At 33.6% G+C, this 22,500-nt stretch overlaps 1 protein-coding gene across 7 annotated transcripts in view; it reads right to left on the bottom strand.

Moving 5' to 3' along the window:
• Window positions 1–22,500, bottom strand: part of LOC137654372 (kinesin-like protein KIF19) — a 162,300-nt gene that overhangs the window by 60,633 nt on the left and 79,167 nt on the right. For all 7 annotated transcript variants that reach the window (XM_068387974.1, XM_068387979.1, XM_068387985.1 and 4 more), the window contains exon 5: window positions 13,649–13,795. In XM_068387974.1, coding sequence (XP_068244075.1) covers window positions 13,649–13,795 — 147 coding nt within the window. The remainder of the gene's footprint in view (window positions 1–13,648; window positions 13,796–22,500) is intronic.

The raw sequence follows: 22,500 nt of genomic DNA, 5'->3' as shown, positions 1-22,500 counted from the left end.
GACAAAGCTGTGAAGGATAGAATCGTCTTTTTATATCATTCAGATTCAATGGCCCAGTTTCCGTAAATGTATTTTTTACTATTTAATAAAGGTTTTAAACACGCATGTACATGACAGCAAGTAGGAGTATTGAATTTTACTTTTGTAATGTTACTACTACTACTACTACTACTACTACTACTACTACTACTACTACTACTCTCTCTCTCTCTCTCTCTCTCTCTCTCTCTCTCTCTCTCTCATTTCTAGTATTTACTGAACGATTTTAACACGCATAACGCATTCTACCATCTTAATTCAAGATACCCTAACTATAATAATCCATGATCAATTTATATAAGGCGAAATGTCCCGAATATGTGATATTTACGTTAACCTTATGTTGTAAGGCATTGCTTGAAATATTTCAGAATAGTTCATGATGTTAAGACTCAATATATGAACGTTCAATCAGCCGGATACTCTAGTTTCGTTGTAGGTACGTGTGTGCCCTTTACACGAAACACGCACCGCAAACATGTCACTTGTTTTACATGTTAAATACTTACAGTATATCCACACAGAACTTGATGGTTAAGCGTTTAAGCTAGGTCGAAGTTTATATCACGAGACTGTAATTAAAACGGAGCAAAGTAAATTGTAGCTGGAAAACTTAATGTCGCATGAGGTTCACGACATACGAAATGGAATGATCAAAGTACTCTCATATGCAAATTAAACCAACTCCAAACACGGCTGCTCGTTGAAGGCCACCATGATTAGATTTGATTAATGTGGGCGTCTTATTCACTTGACCTGAAACTGTCCTACTTGAAACTGTATATCCGAATTCTACGAAATTTGGGATAGGTTGTTGTTATTACCGTAGCATTATCATTATTACTATTACTAGACAAATTATAATCCTCGTTGGAAATGCAGGATGTATAACCTTGAAGACGAAGGATTCCAACAGGGAAAGCAGCCAAGCGAGCAAAGGAAATACAGAAATAACGAGTGAACTATCCATGGGAAATAATATGAAAGAAAAATATTAAGGATATTAAAATCAGAAACAACATTAAAATTGATCAATCATATATGAGATATAAAATGAGACTTATGTCAACCTGGTCAACACGAAGTAATTTGTAACATTTATTCTACAATATGGTCACAGCTGGAATAAAATTTATAGAATACTGTGTAGTATTGAGCTTTTTAATGGAGAAGGCAAGGCCGGTAGAATTAACTATCCAGTTACTGCAAAGGATGGTCAGAATTATGAAAAATCTTACGCTACATGCATAATTAACTAACAGAACGACGGTGCTAGACCAATATCCAGATTAGAAATAAAAAAAATCTAGTAGACTGTACGTTTTAGTCCAACAAACTAAGAGGTTTAAGCGGTTGAAGACCAAACAGGAGAACAGTACTCAACACATGGTAGAAATAAAGAATTAAAACATTTTCTCAGGATAGACTAATCACCAAAAATATTAAAAGACTTTCCCAAAAAGCCAATTTACCGTTCAACTGAAGAAGAATCAGACCAAAAGCATTCATCCAAAGTTAATTAGCAATCAAGAATTAAGGCCGATTCACACGACCCGTTTTCTTTCCGACAGGCTGGGTGGTGGCTAACCGCCGTCAAAATGTTGTACATTCACACGAGGCGTTCCGTATCCGTTTACCAGCGCGCAGTTTTCATTGTTTACTTAGACTCTGTCACGTGAGGACCGAGTAAATTACGATAATTTTGACACTTTAAGATGTTGGTTGATAACTGTGTTGATAAAATACGTTATGCAACTTCATAATGCTTTATGCACTATGCCAAGAATATTAAAATTGCGATAAATTACCTGTTTTATTTAATGCCTCTCCAGTCATTTTTCATATCTTTTATTTAAGTAAATTATGTCTATACATCTTGTTTGCCATGTCAAACATCTCCTCATACCCTTGAAAAAGTTCAATTAACCTCTAATACATGGTGTCAATAACAAACTAACTAATTTCTATGACTTTATACTAAGAGGAAAAGTCGGGGTTGTAGGCCACGAAAAGAACGGGTACAATACAGGTCCTCGTTCACACAAAACATCATCCACCCGTTGGCTGGGACGGGTGGCTAACGTCCGTCAAACCGGTCGGGGTTTCTTGGGAAGAAAGCCGAGCCGCCTCGGAAGGGCGACGTCCGAGGGCTGCCGTCTGGCTGACGGGTCGTGTGAACAGTTGCATTTGAATACACGTAAGAAACCTAGACGCCGCTTAACCGACGGCGAGCCTGTCGGAAAGAAAACGGGTCGTGTGAATCGGCCTTTACACGCAGAATTTAAAATGATTTGAATATAGTTAAAGACATTGTCAATCCAAAGTGATCGATGTTGAGGAGCCACTGTCCTTGGCCTATTCACAATCATACTGAGTTTTGTTAGGGTTAAACTTCATGCTTCATAATTTGCACTATGCACTAGTTTTAGCAACATCTCTATTACGGGATTCAGTAACGAAAGATCTACATTCTGGAAATGGAATTGATGTAAAGAGAGAAGCATCATCTGCATATTCAACAAGCTTCTTTTCTATGCCCAACCACATACTCAGCGTATAAAGTATGAAAAGTACAGGGCCGAGAACAATACCCTGAGGGACACGAGATATTACATTCCTATAGTCACTATGGTGCCAATCAACAACCTCTTAAAAATTCAATAACGATGCTAAGAGATCTGCCTACGCACCCTTGTTCGACTTTGAAAACAAGAGCGTCATGATCAACAATTTACTATATATTAAAGGTTAGCAAGTGCCTACATGTAAAAGTAGACTCGTTGTTAATATTACTGCGACTAACAATTTAAGATAAGGTTATATGGCAAAGTACTAAACGGCCGGATTAATCAATAAGTATGTTTTACTACTCGTAGGCCCACATGTCAACTAATTTTCACCAAAATAACAAAGCTAATCACGCTTTACCCGTTATCTGACGTGAATTGTTTTATATTACCTATTGTACAGTGTCACCTTCCACTGTATTTGGCAAAAAGCCGAATTTCTCTAGCCTCAGAGATAACTAGGATAATTTAAAGTCGAATTTCTATACAGTATTTAATGAAATTCATTTTCTTGTCTGACCATTGTGGTCAGCCAGGTATACTCGAAAACATCTTTTACCATCTTTACCAGATCCTTACTATATTAGTCTCTGTCTCACTCTCCACCTCTCCCCCTCTATTCACCTTATAAGAATAAAGTCTTTACATATTCCAAAAACTTATGGTCTTTTAAAAATATTCATAAAAGTACATTTTTGTTTCCATATTTTCAGAGATTATCTTATTTCATGATCTTTCCAACCATGGAACATTTACAACAGGAAAATATAAAAGGGTAAAGAAACAAACAACCATAAGTGTCACTCCATCCTCCATTTATTGTGGTCGCCCTTTAAAATACAATTTGTTCCTTTTACTAATATCGCTGTTATTATTCAAAGCCTATTAGTAATTTTCTCGCTCCATACTGAAATCAATCGAAAATATTATCCTGCTGACAACAAATGGTTTCTATAATGGTTGAGAACCATTAAAGTATATTTTTCAGATTTTTTTTACAAAAATATCACAAGAATGTCCAATAACCGGAATTTCTGGGAAACATTTTCCTAAGAACAAATTCCCATTTTAGATAGGTTTCCAGGTTTGAGGAAGGAAATTTTATTTGCAAGGCCTCAGGAATACAAGTAACGCCGTAGTGCATTGTGAACAAAAGGATTAATACTATTTTATTGTGTTTCGTAACTCACACACTCACATGACAGCAAATCGATTACTTTCACACGTGCTTGACGCGAAACCATTATATTGGGTCATGCAATATTTTCACAGTTCGTCGTAATACGCATTTGCTTTACTGACTAGAGGGAAGCAGCTTAAATATTTGTTTGTAATAATTCTGTGCTTTCTCGACTAGTAAGACAGATCTATTTCTTTTTATTCCATAAATTAAAGTCAAGCAGAACTCTTTTCACAGTAGTCATAGTTTGTGTAAATATGATAAAACATGTAAAAGTGAAAGAATAAAAAAAAAAAGAGGCCTTAAAATAAGTACACGAATAAACCTTGGTCCTCACTTCACTCCGCATTCTCTACACTACAGGTATAAACATAATAAAACATTAAATTGCCTTATAGCGCACCGTGCCGGTTGACGCCAGGTTTATTTTTCCAATGAATCATATTTTTAGAAAACAATATAGATGTAACATCACATATTCTAATAACTTTTACAAACTTCTGTACTGATATAGCAGTGCATATTTAAAACAAAATGAACAAACTTTCAAATTAACATATAAGCCTCCTCTGCCGCCCAGGAAAAACCATAGATAAAAAACAAAATCTCAAGTTTTGAAAAAACTATGGAAACCTGTGTATCCACGGCAATAATGCAGAGTAACTCAAATTTGAGTGGTGGAACCTCACTCTTGTACTACTAATAAATAATAATGATAATAATATTAATAATAAATTCGACTTGCTCGGGCTAGAGTGCGCTAGAAAGTGACCACTTACTAAATACCTCTTCAAACATTGAATACGTTTCACCCAACACTAAATTCTCATTGGCCACTGCCTACAAAACAACTGAACTTAAGTAACAAGATACTTAAGATCTGCTTACATGTCGTTAGGACAATTATTTTTCGCTATACTTCGTAACGCGAAAAAATTTTATTAATACCGCTTGCGTATCTATTCATTTTACTGCATACGACTTTTCATCTTTTGGAATATATATCTATTTTCTTTAACAAGGAATCTATCAAAACTTCTGGTTATAAGCGAATTAAGATATATTAGGAGCAAACAGAGAAAAGGAAATACAAAGAAAAAAATATGTATTTTTTTTAACTAAAAGTTCTGATAGGAGGTAGTAAAATGATAGAAAATAAACTCACACAAATTATAAACTTATTAGATGCATTAAAATCCCACTTAAAAATTCACGCATCACTACCAAACCTGAAACTTTTTAATGGCTCGATATATACTAAAAACATACTATTCAATAACATATGAGCGATCTCGGTCTTATCAGCTAACTGTAAAAGGTAGCACTAACCGAGCGTTATCTCTTGGAGGTGAGTACGCTGTTGACGAAAGCTCATCGTAATCAGTAGATTGCAAAAGTTTCGTGTAAATTGCTGGGTACGCCCAAAAGGTGTACTTGGTCACATTACCAGCAGGTAATAAATTCCTTTTTTTAGCATTCAGATAGGCCTACGTTGTACATTAACATGATCTTTATATATTCGGCAGATAGACGACAAACCTTAATCGGGAAAAGCATATCTAGTTCTCGTTAGGGGAAAGCAATGTTGCCTTTAGTCAGTCAAATGGACAGAATAAAAAATAACAACGATGATAGTGTTTGTTCCTGTTGACTGCGTCGTCTCCTCACCGGCAAGACAGGTTTTGTCAACAATTGTTTCACTAAACCGGAATAATTTGGAAATCAATCATAAAGCAATACAGCTAATGTTCTTATCTACACCGATTATGCCAGCAATTACAGTTTTAAAACAAATCATAGAGAAGGACTGAAAGTTTTCGAAAACATAATAATCTAATAAGGAAACCGAGAACAACAAATCAAATTTTGAACCCTTGAGAAAAGTAAAAAATTCAAAATCATTGTCAAGAAAGATTTTACAACTACTTTCTGATTGTCTTGGCCAAAATAGAGGATTTTGCAAAGGGCATGTATTTACCCATGTTTTTTTCTACTTTATTTATTTGTTCGTTTGTTTGAAAGCCACGCTACGTAAAAATACTGTACCGATTTTGATCGAACTTGGTAGTCATGTTGGGTATGACGCAAGGATGAATCTGTAATTTTGGATAAACTAAATCAATAAACTAATATATATATATATATATATATATATATATATATATATATATATATATATATATATATATATAAATACACAAAGTGTGTGATAATTACAAAGAATGACGTCTACAAGGATTGGTAAAAAAAAAAAAAAAAAAAAAAAAAAAAAAGATAAGTGGAAGATGTTAATGAAAAATGGTCCGAATGGTCTGAATATTCTGTTGATAGAAGCAACTTGAACCATATCCTAACTGGCATAGTTGGCATAGTTACAGTAAAATAGTTGGCATAGTTACTGTAAAATTACAATAACCAAGAACTTTGCCAACGGCTCATTTTATCACCAATCTGTGATAATAGCGGTAGGATTATCCCTATCAGTTCTCTGATTTCATGAAACTTAGATTTCATAGCAATTATTAGTATGTAGCAAGAAACGTGATATTTTAATGATAAAGTGGGCTCAGATATCATAAAAAGGCCAGATAATTATAACAATTACTTCCTTGTTTCTTAGCATTATTATTGATTTTTTAAGTAATAGATCTCAAAGAGTTGTTGTTGATGGGCACCATAGTGATTATAGGAATGTGATATCCGGTGTTCCACAGGGTAGTGTTCTTGGCCCATTACTTTTCATACTATATACACATGACATGTGGTTTGGCCTAGAAAACAAGCTTGTTGCATATGCAGATGATGCTACTCTCTTTGCATCAATTCCATCCCCTGAATGTAGATCTAGGGTTGGTGAATCCCTTAATAGAGATTTAGCTAGAATTAGTGCATGGTGCAAATTATGGGGTATGAAGTTGAATCCTAACAAAACTCAAAGTATGATTGTAAGTAGGTCAAGGACGGTGGCTCCTCAACATCCGGATCTCAGTATTGATAATGTTTCTTTAAATATGTATGACTCTTTCAAAATTTTAGGTGTGATTCTCGACAGTAAATTTACTTTTGAGAAACATATAAGGTCTCTGTCTTCTTCAATTGCACAAAAAATAGGCTTATTGAGAAAGTCTTTCAAGATTTTCGGTGATCAATCTATTCTGAAGAAGTGTTTTAATTCTTTCATTCTACCTTGTTTTGAGTATTGTTCTCCTGTCTGGTCTTCAGCTGCTGATTCTCATCTTAATTTGTTGGACAGAAACTTACGGTCTATTAAATTTCTTATTCCTGATCTAGATATTAATCTTTGGCACCGTCGTTCAATTAGTTCATTATGCATGTTGCATAAGATTTTTCATAACTCTGACCATCCTTTACATTCAGATCTCCCTGGACAATTCTATCCTGTTCGTAATACTAGGCAGGCAGTTAATTCTAATAGCCAGGCCTTCTCCATCACGAGACTCAATACTACGCAGTACTCTAGAAGTTTTATTCCAGCTGTTACCAAGTTGTGGAATGATCTTCCTAATCGGGTGGTTGAATCAGTAGAACTTCAAAAGTTCAAAGTTGGAGCAAATGCTTTTTTGTTGACCAGGCGGACATGAGTCTTTTTATAGTTTATTTATGACATATTTGTTTTTGATGCTGTTAATAGTTTATATATGACATGTCTGTTTTGACGTTGTTACTGTTTTTAGAATGATTTATTGTTAATTTGTTCTCTTCATTTATTTATATCCTTATTTCCTTTCCTCACTGGGCTATTTTTCCCTGTTGGAGCCCCTGGGCTTATAGCATCTTGCTTTTCCAACTAGGGTTGTAGCTTGGATAGTAATAATAATAATAATAATAATATTCAATTTCTGCACAAGAATATACCTGATAAGATTAACCAAGTATATTAACAAAATAGACGTAACGATAAAATGAATAACTGACGTTTCCCAACTTTCCTGTTGTGAGGTAATTTTGTTTTGAATACTAATCAATGTGAGTCACGTTGACAGCATCTCTATTGGACAAAAATGACAATCAATTGGAACCGAATGTGTTTGCGCCTATATAGCCAAGATGGATTTCATAATGATTCATAAAGGTCATCTGGAAAAGTATCGATTATCTTTCAGTTTGGTTCGGTTCGGTTCGATGAGAGAGAGAGAGAGAGAGAGAGAGAGAGAGAGAGAGAGAGAGAGAGAGAGAGAGAGAGAGAGAGAGAGAGAACTATATCGTTTAAATCGATTGAGGCACCCCTATGGCCTTCCAAGTCGATGCAAAGAAAAAATAAACTGTTATGACGTGTATTTAGCCTTCTCGTTATAGATCCATTCCAAAGCAAGCACTGGAGAGAGAAAAATAGGTCAGATAGGGTCTCCCTTTATCCTTGGGCTCTCCCACCCGAGGTATTTCGTGCCATGGGGTCTACTAAATGGTCGATGATCGATGAGTCGAGATTGAGAACCGAGTTTCATGATTTGGTACAAGGATTAAAATATTGAGGACATATCATCAGGAATAGTAATTCAAATGGATATTGAAAATCGAGAAATTTGACTCACAAAAAGCAGGTTTAGAGTAAAGGTTTTCTAGGATCTTGTAGTTTCCTAGAGACGAAGACTTTTTCTTTTTTTTTAATGAATTCATGGAGGGTCACCATTAATGGTTGTTCTTGTGATGGGAATATAAATCTTAAGTATTTAAATATAAGCCCATATATATACAGTATATATATATATATATATATATATATATATATATATATATATATATATATATATATATATATACACACACACATATATATATATATATATATATATATATATATATATATATATATATATATATATATATATTTACAACGATAACTTGCCTTTATTCTAAGCGCAGCATTGTTCTTCATCGACATTGCTCACGTTTGTTTTCGTCATCTTTTCTATTGCACCTTCCAGCCACCAAACTTTCTGAATACGGCACAATCGTCAACGATCCATTATCCTAATGTACTTGCTCCTAAACTAACCTTGCGCTAAGTTCTTGTTCATCCAACCATTCTTACTCTGCGTATACCAGAGTATAAGAATATTTCATATATGCCACTTAAACCTCTTTTCTTCATAGAATATTCAATGTCCAGCATTCATTTCTATGAGGGAAATCAGATACTAAACTCCATCCATACATCATAACTTTTGCTCTCTTAAACACTTTTCCTTCCAACCCTTTGCAAATATTCTTCTACCTTCTCCGTATGTTTTGACTTCCATCTTCTCTTGTTCTACAAATACCCTCTACACTTATTCCAAAATAACTTTAAAGGTCACTCCTCTGCATTCCTCCTCGGGTACCCTTACCCCATCTGAAAGTACCTAACAAACAATGGTAAGTAATTAGCATTCACCATCAACGCTCAGGCTTCAACATCCCAATCAAAACAATATCAACCCCACTGCCTTGCTTACCAAGTGTTTTTAACTACCTTGTTTACATAATTAATAATAATTTACAAAACAATTCGCAAAATTATATTATCTTCGACTCGTGTACCTTTACATCCAGTACATGCCTTCAGTAAAGGATTCTTCCTATGCTTAAACCAGATGGCTATGCACTAACTGTCCATAGGAAAAGGTAATCGTGTAACCGTATTGGCCGATGTGTTTGACATGAAGCCCAGCAATGAGAAACTCAATCTCTTTCTCATTCCTTTTTTCCTTAAAGCTAAACTAACAAGTTTAACTTTCTGCCCCGTGAAATAAAAGCTTCACTGAACCTTGATGCTTGTGGAGTTTAATGAAAGATTGAAAAAAAAAAATCAGACAATGGTAGGTTAAGTAAAATTTAGAAATAAAATCTCATTAAATTACATTTAAAAATCAGGCTATGTATCACTTTAGTGAGATCAGTGTTACTGTGTGGACATGAGTCGTGGTAAGACAATGAAGCAATATCCAATATATTTTGTAGATTTGAGAATAAAGCCCTCATAAGAATATTGGGAGTTTAATGGCAGGACAGGATTAGAAATTAAATTATAAGATAGATTACTAGAGTACCATATGTGGATGAGATCATGATGAGAGGTAGATGGAGATGGTTTGGGCAGGCTCTTCGCACTCTTCAAGAGAGATAAGTTCACCAAACGTTTAATTGGGTTCCACAAGGTACTAGAAGAATTGGAAAACCCAAGCCTACATGGCTGAGGACTATGAAGCGTGAAGTAGGAGATGATAAATGGAGAAGTATTGATTTAAAAGTTCAAGATGGAGACGACTGGGAAAATCTAACGGAGGACTTTTGCGCCAATAGGCGTAGGAGGAGATGATTCTAGAACCTTTATTCTAGCAGTGACCATTATCAATCTTTTGGTTGGATCGGTGGAATTTAAGAAGTTCAAACTTATTGCAAATCATTTTCTCTTGATTATTATTATTAAAGGGATTAAGATTTACTAGCCCAATGAGTCAAATTTGACTCCTACAGAGCGGCCTCAAATAAATTTAGAAGGTAAAGAATATTAAATCTTATTGATAAAAAAAAAAAAAAACGTTAAAAATAAAAATTTATGATAAGTAGATATTTAAATCTTAGATATTAAACCTGCAATGTTTAAAAATATCAACATATTAAAAATATAAATATACTGAGAAACAAAATATCAGATATTTTTTTCTTTTCAGACTGAATATAAATCTGTATATGCTTTAAAAACATTACATTCATAAAATACATGTTGGATAGTAAAAATAGCCCCACACACCACTTCGGAACAGTTTTGTGAGGTGTGCACATTAACCTTATCTTTTGAGCACATTGACATAAGCCTTATTTTATCTTATACAATATTTTCCCTTTCCTGTTTAATATATCCAATTTTCCTCTAATCAAACTCAATTCTCCTTCATATATTTAAAGCCAGACTTTGAACTCTCATCTAGCACTAAAGCTACATACAATTATCACAGCTGCTTGAGCCAGGTTATAAATGTTTTACCTCATCTGTACATTAGTTCCTAATCCTAATCAATCTACTCTACGCGATACAATATCTAACATACTATTTTCTCGGAAATTTTCTCTTTCAAACCTGTATGTAAGAACGGATTTCTTAAGAACTGAACCACTTCCAGACGTATTTTCCAGTCTTATTCATTCCAACCCTATCATAGGTTGCTTCTTATTTTACCACATAATTGTCTATGTATATATATATATATATATATATATATATATATATATATATATATATATATATATATATATATATATATATATACATACATATATACATACAAACACACACATATATATATATCTATTATATATATATCTATTATATATATATATATATATATATATATATATATATCTATATCTATAATATATATATATATATATATATATATATATATATATATATATATATATATATATATATGAAAAAAAAAACAAGGAAAATTGACATATTGAGTGAATCCTAACTAGTTTCGTATTTGGTTTCTTCTGGACGACATTTGAAGTCAAAGACGAAACTGGTCACGATTCACTCAATATTTGGATTTTCCCTGAGCTTTTTTTTTTTTTTGCATCCAAGAATCACGTGTCCCATTGAGATTTACACACATACATATACACACATGTGCGTATGTATATGTGTTTACCTTTACACACACAACCTTTGTCTTAAATTGTGCTTAAAATTAGATTTTGGTTTATGAAACCAAATAATGCTTAGTTACAATAATGGCTGAAATAGCAAACGATCTCGAAAATGATTGAGCCTCTTTCCTAAATAGATGAGTAACTTTATAGTCGCTTCATTTATTGATAAATCATTAAACAATAATTTCTGCAATTTATTTATGACACTACATCTTTTAACAGGGTGCCAATTCAGTCTTTTTTAAATGATTAAATTTTTACTCAAATAATCCTCCTAAAAATGTTGAAACACCCTTCATCAAATTTATAGTTTGACAAAGGGTCGAGTTATTTTATCAACTAATCCTAATGTTGGTATTGCTAATGTTAACAAGGCTTCTAAGGCCGAGACATACTGCACTTCAATTGATCTCCTATTTTAGATGATAAAGAAATATGTGTAAGGAAAGTTGAGCCTCACCCTGCAGGTAGCCCTAGACTCGTGTCTTGAAGGATTGAAAATAACATAAAAAAGAGAAGAAAACATAAAATGAGAAAATAACAAAGCTTTGAAGTAGAGATAACGGAACAATTCTGTCATCTTTAAAAATACAAGTCCTATGTGGCCATGCTACCAAAGGGAAGTCCCTCATTCTTTGTTCTTAATTCTCTAAACCTATTTTTGACCTTTTTCTATTCCGGTGTCGTCCTCTTACTCGGTGAGAGGAGAATTCCTATACAAAGTCTAAAAACAGGACCAGCGAAGGACAAGAGACCTAAATGATTATTCCAAATCAAGGTTAACCTTATTTTGTCAATGAATAACTTAGCTTAGCACGTAGACGTCCTAAATTACGACAATTTAATTAAATGCCGGGCTAATTTAATTAACAAGAACCTTTCAAGAGAAAGAAGAAACAAAACAATGGTGAACAAGAAAATAACCGAAAACCAATTAATATTGAATCGAGAATATACTGAAGCCATCCTTTATCAATCAAAAGTTAACATAATCTAAAGTTTACCTTAGAACGTCATATCGAATAGCCCAGCAACAATTGTGATAAAATAAGAAACAAAATTTAGAAAAACAGGATACTCAAAAGATTTTAACCCAATGTATGTAACCAATAAGTTAACAAATCAGGCGTTGTATACTATAAATTTGCAATAACAGTGAGATTTAAGAAGTTGCAAATTGGATCTTATAGAACATGAAATTAAAAGATATGTGAAATCTATGGCACGAGTTTACACAACGACTAAATGATGTTATAAGTGAAGACTTTGAAAAAATAAAAACACCTGATGACAATCATATAAATTATCGGAAAAATACACACGTATACAAAACGAAAAACTTCTCAAGAAGGTTTAAAGGTCACTTATAAATGACAGAGGAAAGGGACAGTGATAATGCAAATGAAAATGAAGGATTCCGGATAATTTCAGAAACAGTCAAATGACACACGAGAACAAACACTAGATACGAAATATGAAATACAGATAAAAGTATAAAATTGTATCATACTGATTTCTGTACTAAAACAATGCAATTTTAGTATCATCTCTCTTTAATTTCACCATATTAATATTAAGTTTTACTTACGAATAACATTTGCTCTATGTGGCACTCTCTTTACGTATTGCTGGGTTCTCAACTGATTTATCTTAGGTTATTTGGCATCAAAATGCCAATGGTCACCGACGTAACTGTTGCCATTTGCCTCAAAAATTAAAAATTCTAATGTTTGAGTATCCCCTAATTTAAGGTTAAACACTAAAACTTTCCGTACAAGACCAGTGTTTAAAATTAAATTGAAAAGGGCAAGTAACAAAGAACACATCTGCATCATTTGCCCCTGAGTCACGCAGACCGATGGAAATGAATAAAATTGTCAAATATCGAGAAAGACATCACCCACTGATATTAGAAATATCTATCATTAAAAAACCTAAATTGAAATAATCTGATTTAATCTGCATTTTTAATTTTTTTTTCGTGAAAAACATTAACTAAATTAATTTGAAACCTTAATATGAAGACACTGTTCTCAATGCAAGTCTGACGAGGTATTGCCATTTAAGGCTATCCTTATGTATAATAATATATATACATATATATATATATATATATATATATATATATATATATATATATATATATATATATGAAGCGCATGTCTGTCTGGCATTGCAGCAATGCAGTCAAAAGCAAGAGACTTACCTCTTTGGTTGAGGTCGTGGAGGTTTCGGAGAGTCCGGCAACTTGAATGACACCAGTCTTGGCGTCTTCCCGTAGCTCGAGGTGACCTCCGGGTTCCAAGAGGTCCTTGATGTTCTCGTTGTATATCTCGAGGTAAGACATGGAGATCTGAAAGACAGAGTAGGAAAAACTGTTTGAGGTGAAATCTTTGGAAAGGGGAAAATATTATGTTGGGCATTAAACACATAGTCTGTTTGTAATGAAATTCAATATGATCATAGATCCATCACTTTCTTATATGTCAGCCTTTCGATCAGTTGGTCGTGTAGTCGATATTCGTTTGAAAACAAGTAAAATTCGTAGGTAAAATGAAGAAATAAAATTAGAACTCATAGATGATGGACATATGGTCAAGCCTAATACAAATGAATCACTATTTCATATTTAAGCAAAGTTCAATGTTAAGGGATTATGGCCTTCCACTAAAATTATTTGTTCAGCACTTCACCCAATTAGTACTGTATTGTCTTCAAATATCAGCCAATTACTCTCCCATCTACATAGGTCCTTGAATGTCATAAGCAGCCTTTTCCTGTTGTATTTATAAACTCATCATATACACACCTGATCCATTCGCTCATTAACCTTTCCTTCTGTAATTATTTCCGTAGTTAATAACTTTCTAATTTCCATAGAATTTTTACTCACCTTCATTTCTCAACAATTACTTGGCCTCTATATCTTTATCACTATCTCTATGTAAATTTCATCATTTAACATACCTAAACATGATTTCCTTTACTATCATAAAATTGTATCGTTTTATGTTCAATAAACCTTTCGTTTCCTCATTCAGCAATAGTGTTTATATTTCTTACCTATGCCTTAAACTCCCTACTGTCCTTCTGACATAAGCATGGAATTTTACAGTAATAATTCACCCTGTAAACCTCAGTATCTTTAGCCTTAAACCATCTAGCATTGGTTTTCGCTTAGTAAGGAATTCTAAAGTCTTTTCTACACAACCCACACATTGAATAATATTTACATATCAATTTCCATCCGCAAATACCTGCGTGATTTAATATTTAGTTCAGCTTTAGTATCAACAATATAATGATGAAATACACCAGCAGCAATTCTTCCTCTCCCATTACATCCAGAGAGGGCTCTCTCGACTCAAAAAGATTCTTGCTTGAAATCCATGTTGTACTCCCAACAAGCAAGACATTGTCAAAACCCACGATCTTCTACAAGGATACCTTTCATTTGACTTGAATTCTGTACCTACCAAAAGAGCAATCCTTTTTTAGCAACTAACTTTACATTTAAATCCCTTAAATCAATCATATACAGTATATGATTATTACATATATTATCTTAACTTAGTAGTTTGCGAAACAAGAGATAAATCGCTTTAAAAGTAATATATTTTGAAGGCTCTGACAAAGTTATTGATCTAGGCAATTCTAAAACTCTCTACATCTCCCTACCCTCTGGGTACTTACATACTGTACATACACACATTATATATATATATATATATATATATATATATATATATATATATATATATATATATACTGTATGAATTTAGGGTCATAGTCTTGCTTTTAGGCAATTTCCATTAAAGCACTTGGGGCATCAATTATTTTGGGCAACACTTTTCTAGTTTTCTGTCTCTTTACTTGTCTTCATGAATAAAGTATTGAAGGAAACGATGTAATCTCTTATTGTGCTACTTTATTTAATCAAATTTTAGCGACAACTGTTTCAGCCAATATCCCGTGGTTTTCGTCAGGGTATCCCTCCAAAGAAATCATTATCCATATATAATGGCGATATATTAGTATAAAGAAAAAATAGAAGAAATCTAAAAACATCAATAAAGAGGAAATATGAAAATTTAAACACTTCTCACAAATATTTATGAAAATACTACTGAAGATACTTGGATCCTTAATGAATCTTCAAAATTCTAATTGGAGTTCCAAATACAATGATGAAGAAAATCTTTATTTCCAACTAAGTCCCCCGACATCTGATCTTAAGTCTCAAGGATAAGTTCAGGAGGTATACTGCAGAATATCTGCCTGCTGGAGAGTAGGGCATAGTTTGAGGGGATTTAAACGTTCAACGCTGGCTGCTCCATCCTGATACAATCCTTATCTTCCCACAGTTATCCTCCACGCGAACAACTTCTATGTCCCTGGTCAACGACACATTGATATATGTCCTATTATTGGGGTGAGCTATGAAGTCTGTTGAGCATAGTTGTTGCGTGGCTAATTTAGCATATATTGTGGGGCTTAAATTTTCCTCTTGATCATCGCAATTTGTAAACTAAATTGATCTTAGACTCCTTTAGTACTCTCGAGGAATTACATTTTCTTTATCAAGAGGGCAGTTACCAAATTTTACTTGATGTATACTCTCAGCAATACTTTTTCAAATGTTGCCTTTGGTTTTACTCCAAAGGTGATGATTTTTCAAGGACATTTACTTCTCTGTAGGCTATTCCATAGTCCATATTGTTATAAAGAAATATATATCTATTGTTCTGTTTGATTTCCTGGGCCTGTGTGCAGATATCTATTTTCTTCTTTATCATTTCCTCTATGAGGTTGCTGAGACATCCACTGTACGTTAACATCAATCTCATATGTTCCAATTCTTCAAGGACAACTCTCCAATTACTGCAGTGGGAGAAGGCCCTCCTGATATGAGCAACAATGATCGACCTCTTGTGTCTTCTCTCTTCCCAAGCGTTGAAGCATTGGCAGGTAGTCGTAGATTTCGCGAAGACTGATGTGAGATATTAGATTTGTTATTTCTCAACAAGGACGTCAAGGAAAGAAAGGGTATATATCTAACTAATACATGCTGACAAAGAATGATGAAAGCATGAAAGAATTCAGTAGGTTAGTTGAATTAAGTAGTGGTTTCAACTTAGGTAAATTAATCGCCAAGAGCTGTTAACATTCCCTTTTTATATTAATAAGAAACTTTGGAAGCTTGCAAAAGGGTTTAGTCAAGATATGTGCCAATGAGGGAAATATGTGAAAGACGTGGCCAATGTTTAAGACGCTTTATCATAAATTATTGGAACATGATAGAGACAGGTGTGAATTAAGCTAACTGATAAACAGAAATGCCTGCCTCATAAACAATGCAGGTGATAAGAAATACCGCAAATATGCAATAATTGCTACGAAAGTGGGGTTGCAGTAAAGAGCAGAAGTAATGAGCATTGGAATAAAGAAAATTCTACAAAATAAGAAGAAAAGTAAGTAATGATTCTGAAGTGTAATGTCAGTGAACAGAGAAGAATATGCAAAAAGAAAAGGAAGATGAAAGATGTTAAAAGCTATATCCAGCATTAGAACATCGATCAGAAAGTGATGCTGACATTCACGCAAGAGGGATGTGGATAGATCAATGCTTATTCACAACACAAAAAATCTCTACAAAATATTGGGATTATTTCCATACAAAGATTTTGTTTATATCCAAAAAAAAAAAAAAAAAAAAAAAAAAACAGGAAATGGTGACAGAAGTACTGTAGGTAGCGGTCAGCATTGCATCTAAAGATGTTCAGTGAACGCGCTTAAAGACAATACAACTGCAATTGTCTCTTCATAACACTCTTCTTATTGTCTTTGATATGTATGTTGGATGGCATATAAACTAATTTTTCTTAAAATCTGTATATATATGGTTTCAAATGGAGAGAAATTAAATAAATCAAGCAACCAGTATTAAAACAAGTTATTTAAAAGGTATAGCGAAAGTATTTCGAAGTTCAAAATGAAAGAATGTGGATTAGTGAAAAGGAATTTTTTTTTAAATGGTGGAAAAACAACGATATATTGAAGGGATATACCAGGAAAAGCGTTGCACAAAAATATATTAAATATCGAAGTGACACAATATACTATAGAAATAAAACCTTAGATTCTAGAAAGTTATAGAACAGGAAATTTTTCATACGGGCTTAATCTTTAACTTCAGAGAGACTACAGACATTAGTATTAGTATCAATAATGTCTATCATTGCCGTCAGTGAAAAGTTAAATTGCACAAACATAAATACGTACGTAGATACAGACATAGACGGACGAAGAAAAGGAGAAGCTGTTATTATGTGCAAGTCGATATTTCATCAGGGCAAGAACTGATGAATATTGATTATGTTGAGTCATGTCTCGAAAGTGTACCTCTCTCCCACCCTCATACATAACATTGGCATCAAAATTTTTCTCTTCCGTCTATCTGGTAATGAAAAGGGAATTCACGCTGTTCACGTAAATGGCTCGTACAATTGACCATGCCACAACTCTCAAATCTAAATGTTACGATAGGACTCAAACTTCTCTCTCTCTCTCTCTCTCTCTCTCTCTCTCTCTCTCTCTCTCTCTCTCTCTCTCTCTACGAACGAACAACAACACACACACACACACACACACACACACACATATATATATATATATTTATATATTTGATATAATATACACATATATATAATTACATGTAAGGGTTTTTAATTCTTCAGTATTTAAATGGTGAATATGGCAGTAACGATATATATATATATATATATATATATATATATATATATATATATATATTTATATATATATATATATATATATATATATATATACATATATATAATTACATAAGGGTTTTTTTATTCTTCAGTATTCAAATGATGAATATGGCAGTAACATTATGCCGTTATTCTCCTACTCCTCCTCCTCCTCCTCCTCCTACGCCTACTGACACAAAGTGCCACGGTTAGATTTCGCCAGTAGTAGGTATCTTGAGCTTTTAATTCAATACCTCTCCATTTACCATCTCCTACTTCACGATTCATAGTCCTCAGCTATGTATACCTGGGTCTTCCAACTCTTCTAGCCTTTTGGAGCCTAGTTAAACGTTTGGTAAACTAATCTTTCTTGGGGAGTGCTAAGAGCATGGCCAAACCATCTCCACCTACCCCTCATCATGATCTCATCCACATATGGCACTCGAGTGATCTCTCTTATTCTCCTCAGCCAATTCCAATCCTTCCCCGTTAGGATAACCAGCTGTATGTGTGTGTGTGTATATATATATATATATATATATATATATATATATATATATATATATATATATATAGGGGGAGAGAGAGAGAGAGAGAGAGAGAGAGAGAGAGAGAGAGAGAGAGAGAGAGAGAGAGAGAGAGAGAGAGAGAGAGCGGCAAATCCTTAAAAACAGCCCAACAGTAATTACAACATTTAGCTTATGAATGACCCTTGCGTAGGAAAGTTGTCAAAGTATCAATTGGATCATAAAACTACACAGAAGGCTCCTCGGTATTGTTTCGAACACCACAGATATTGCGCTAAGTGATTTCATGGACATTTATCTTTTTACACATTTTTCACGCTTGTGCGATGAGGCTGAGCAGGAGGGTGCTGACATATAGTTTCTCAGTACTTCATAAAGGGTGATGTCGCTAGCCCCATACCCTACTTTACTCCAACAGGTACTGGTGTCTACTTATAATTGAGTGGTATGGTAGGTGATAGAGTGAGATCAATATTCGGACATGGCAGAATTGAGCCAAACGCTTTGCCACCTAGTCACGAAACCAAAATTGGTTGATTCCACCTTCTAATAAATGGAAATATAGAGGAGGAAGGATTTGGTGGTACAAAAGAAAGGGAGAGTAAAAAGCAACTGACAAATATGGAATGCGAATATGAACGATTATATCAAGGAAAACTGTTTTGAGGAAATTAAATGTAGAGAAAATAGTTGATCGCCAAAGAGGAACTAGAATAAAAGACGCAAATGAAGATATAATGCCTGATTAGAACGTAGCACTGTGTCAATGGAGTGATTATTCTGAAGATAATCTCTATGTGTGAGGGGTGTGTCGATGATAGTACTACGAGCTAATCTAAGCTGGTTTTCAATTTATTGAAAAAGTTTTCTATTGCTTCGTGATGGTATAATCGTACAACGAGGGAATCTAAGCATGTATTCAAATTATTATTTTTTTTTTCTATCCCTGCATGATGGCACATTGTGTTAATGGATTCCAACTTCATAAGATGTTATCAATGTAAGATAAAAAACGGCTTCACATGAGACTTGTTCGGTATTGCAATAAAAAAAATTCATACTGTTACGCGACTATGTGAAAGAATCATTTAATGGATGAAAAAAAAAATATAGTCTTGAATAACAAAATATATCTATGAAACAAATGTATCATTCACTCAAAGGGATATTGAACATCTCCATATAGTACTGGTTGTAGGGTACTATACTGTATAAAGTAAATAATTCACATAGATATAGGATGAGCTAAATGTCCATTAAAAGGTAGGGCACAAAAATAATTCACAAAGGTGTTCTAATAAAATATGCAAAGACGTAAACGACATGGTATCGTTGTTCACGTGAGCAGGGCATTGAACTTCCTCCACTCACCATTTGCTCTACTTGCAATGTAATCTAGATCCAATAATGAGAGAATAACACCGTCAATTACGGTCTAGTACACCTACGTGTAATAAAGAGATTATCATCTCTCTGAGAACGATGTCCTGTTATATTTTTGTTAATCTCACTGCATCCCATTTAGGTATTCATTTACCTATTCGAGCCATAATAAAAATAATATTGTTTTAAAATGAATTATAAAGAATTTATCATAATTTTACTTTAAAGAAAATATGCAGTAAGTGAAGACTATGAAATAAAGGTTTGCCAAGTAAACTCAAGATATAAAAAACGGAATTAAATACAGACAACAACAGTATAACAAAAGGTCAAGCAAGTGAAAAGATTATTATATGGTATTCTCACTTACAGATGGGTTCTTGCAACTCAGCTGACCTTTCAATGGAAATCATATAAGGATAGGTATGAAGGGGCTTGGTGTGGACCTCCCGAACAGCAACATCGGCCCCTCTTTGGGCCGATTAGAAATGTCATTTAATTTCTTATAATTTAGAAGGCTCCAGAGAGCAAGTCGTGAGTCAATGTGACTTGGTCATGTTAAGACAATAAGAGATAAGAGGAAAGCGTATTCCAGGAAAAAGCAAGACCATAAGTACCTAAATTACCACACGATAAAGATAATAAAATCTATGGAAAAGGGACATGCGACCACGTGATGAAGCGCCTCAAGGCAATTGAGAATTTCTCTTACAATATTCTTAAATAATTCACACTATGTATTTCTATCTTCAGTGGTTATGGGAAGAATAAAATGATGGCAGTTGCATAGACTTTTTTGTAAATCTTCATGTATGCAAAATATTACTGCAAGTCCGATTAATCAACGAATTCCAATCAAGAAATTTTAATTATTTAGAGAAAATGCCACATTCTTGTTTAATATGACTGTTTCCCGGCAGAAAAAATAATTACAAAAAGATTGAAAATCTCTTCATTATAACATTTGGTAGCACAATGTAGTAGAAGAGCCGAGTCTTACCTTCATAGAATCGTCATCAATAAAGCATTAATATATTCGTTTTACAATGAAATTTCTTATCAAAAGTTAGGTTTTTTTACAATATTCTGATGTCAGAATTCCTGATGAAAAAGGAATTCAAATCTGATATCACCAACATATAAAGGTATCCTTAATGGCGAACTTCCCTCAGCTTTTACTTCTTTGTTAGACTCAAGACATAAACAATTTAGAAGTTAAATTACAAGCCGCAAGAAGACTTAACCCGAAGGTAAACTTTTTACCAGTCCGATAGCTGTCGATTTATCTGTAAACTCAAATGCAAAAAGTCAAGGTATTTCTAGCCCTCTTAGTGTTTCTCAACTCCCATAATGATGTTGAAGGCCATGTTGTAACATATTCAATGCGGGTTGGAAGAGCAATTTAGGGTCACCAATATTGAACGGAGAGGGAAAGTGTTGAAAGCTGGAAGTTAAGTAATTAGTATTGCGCAAATTTATTTAATTTACAACGAATGTTATACATCTCAACTGACCTTACATTACCTTTCTCTGTGGCATTGCAGATTTTTCTATTATATTGCTATCATATGTACAAAAGCTCCACTAAAAGCTGTTAGTACAAAACTTTTATGAGATTCTGTCTTTTAAGAGATAAAAGTCAAAGTATAACTTCTTTAAGTAATATCACAAATTCAGTGAAAAATTGCAAATAACACAATCAAATATGCCTCACATTCAAGCTTCATTACTTTAACTGTTGGTATTATTGACAGGGCTGCACTAAGGCCAACTGATGCGTTAAGCAGCCTGAAAATTATTTCCCTTACGACTTAATTCGTGATTGTACGATAATTAGTATACACGAGCCGTAAAATATGACGGCTAAATATTTAGATAGATAAACATACACAAAGATTTAACCCTTTCAAACCCCATCCCCTTTCCTAACTACAACCCGCTGGTTGGGCAATGTCTGAGAGTTTGGTTTCTGATTGTTCCTCTCAGGGTACCCCACCCCCTTCTCAACAGGATATGACTACTCCCTCTCCTCCATGAGCGTGACAGAATATATATATATATATATATATATATCTATATATAATATATATATATATATACACACATATACATAGATACATAAACACACACACACACACACACACACACACACATATATATATATATATATATATATATACATATATACAAACACACACACACATATATATATACATATATACAAACACACACACACAAACACACACACACACACACACACACACATATATATATATATATATATATATATATATATATATATATATAGTCATACAATTTTTCTTTACTATATAGGGGAGATAATACACAATTTTCTATGAATGTATATATTTTCA

The sequence above is a fragment of the Palaemon carinicauda genome, chromosome 1 (genome assembly GCF_036898095.1).
Source record: "Palaemon carinicauda isolate YSFRI2023 chromosome 1, ASM3689809v2, whole genome shotgun sequence".
In the NCBI taxonomy this organism is placed as follows: Eukaryota; Metazoa; Arthropoda; class Malacostraca; order Decapoda; family Palaemonidae; genus Palaemon; species Palaemon carinicauda.
This window is presented reverse-complemented; position numbering and strand designations above follow the sequence as displayed.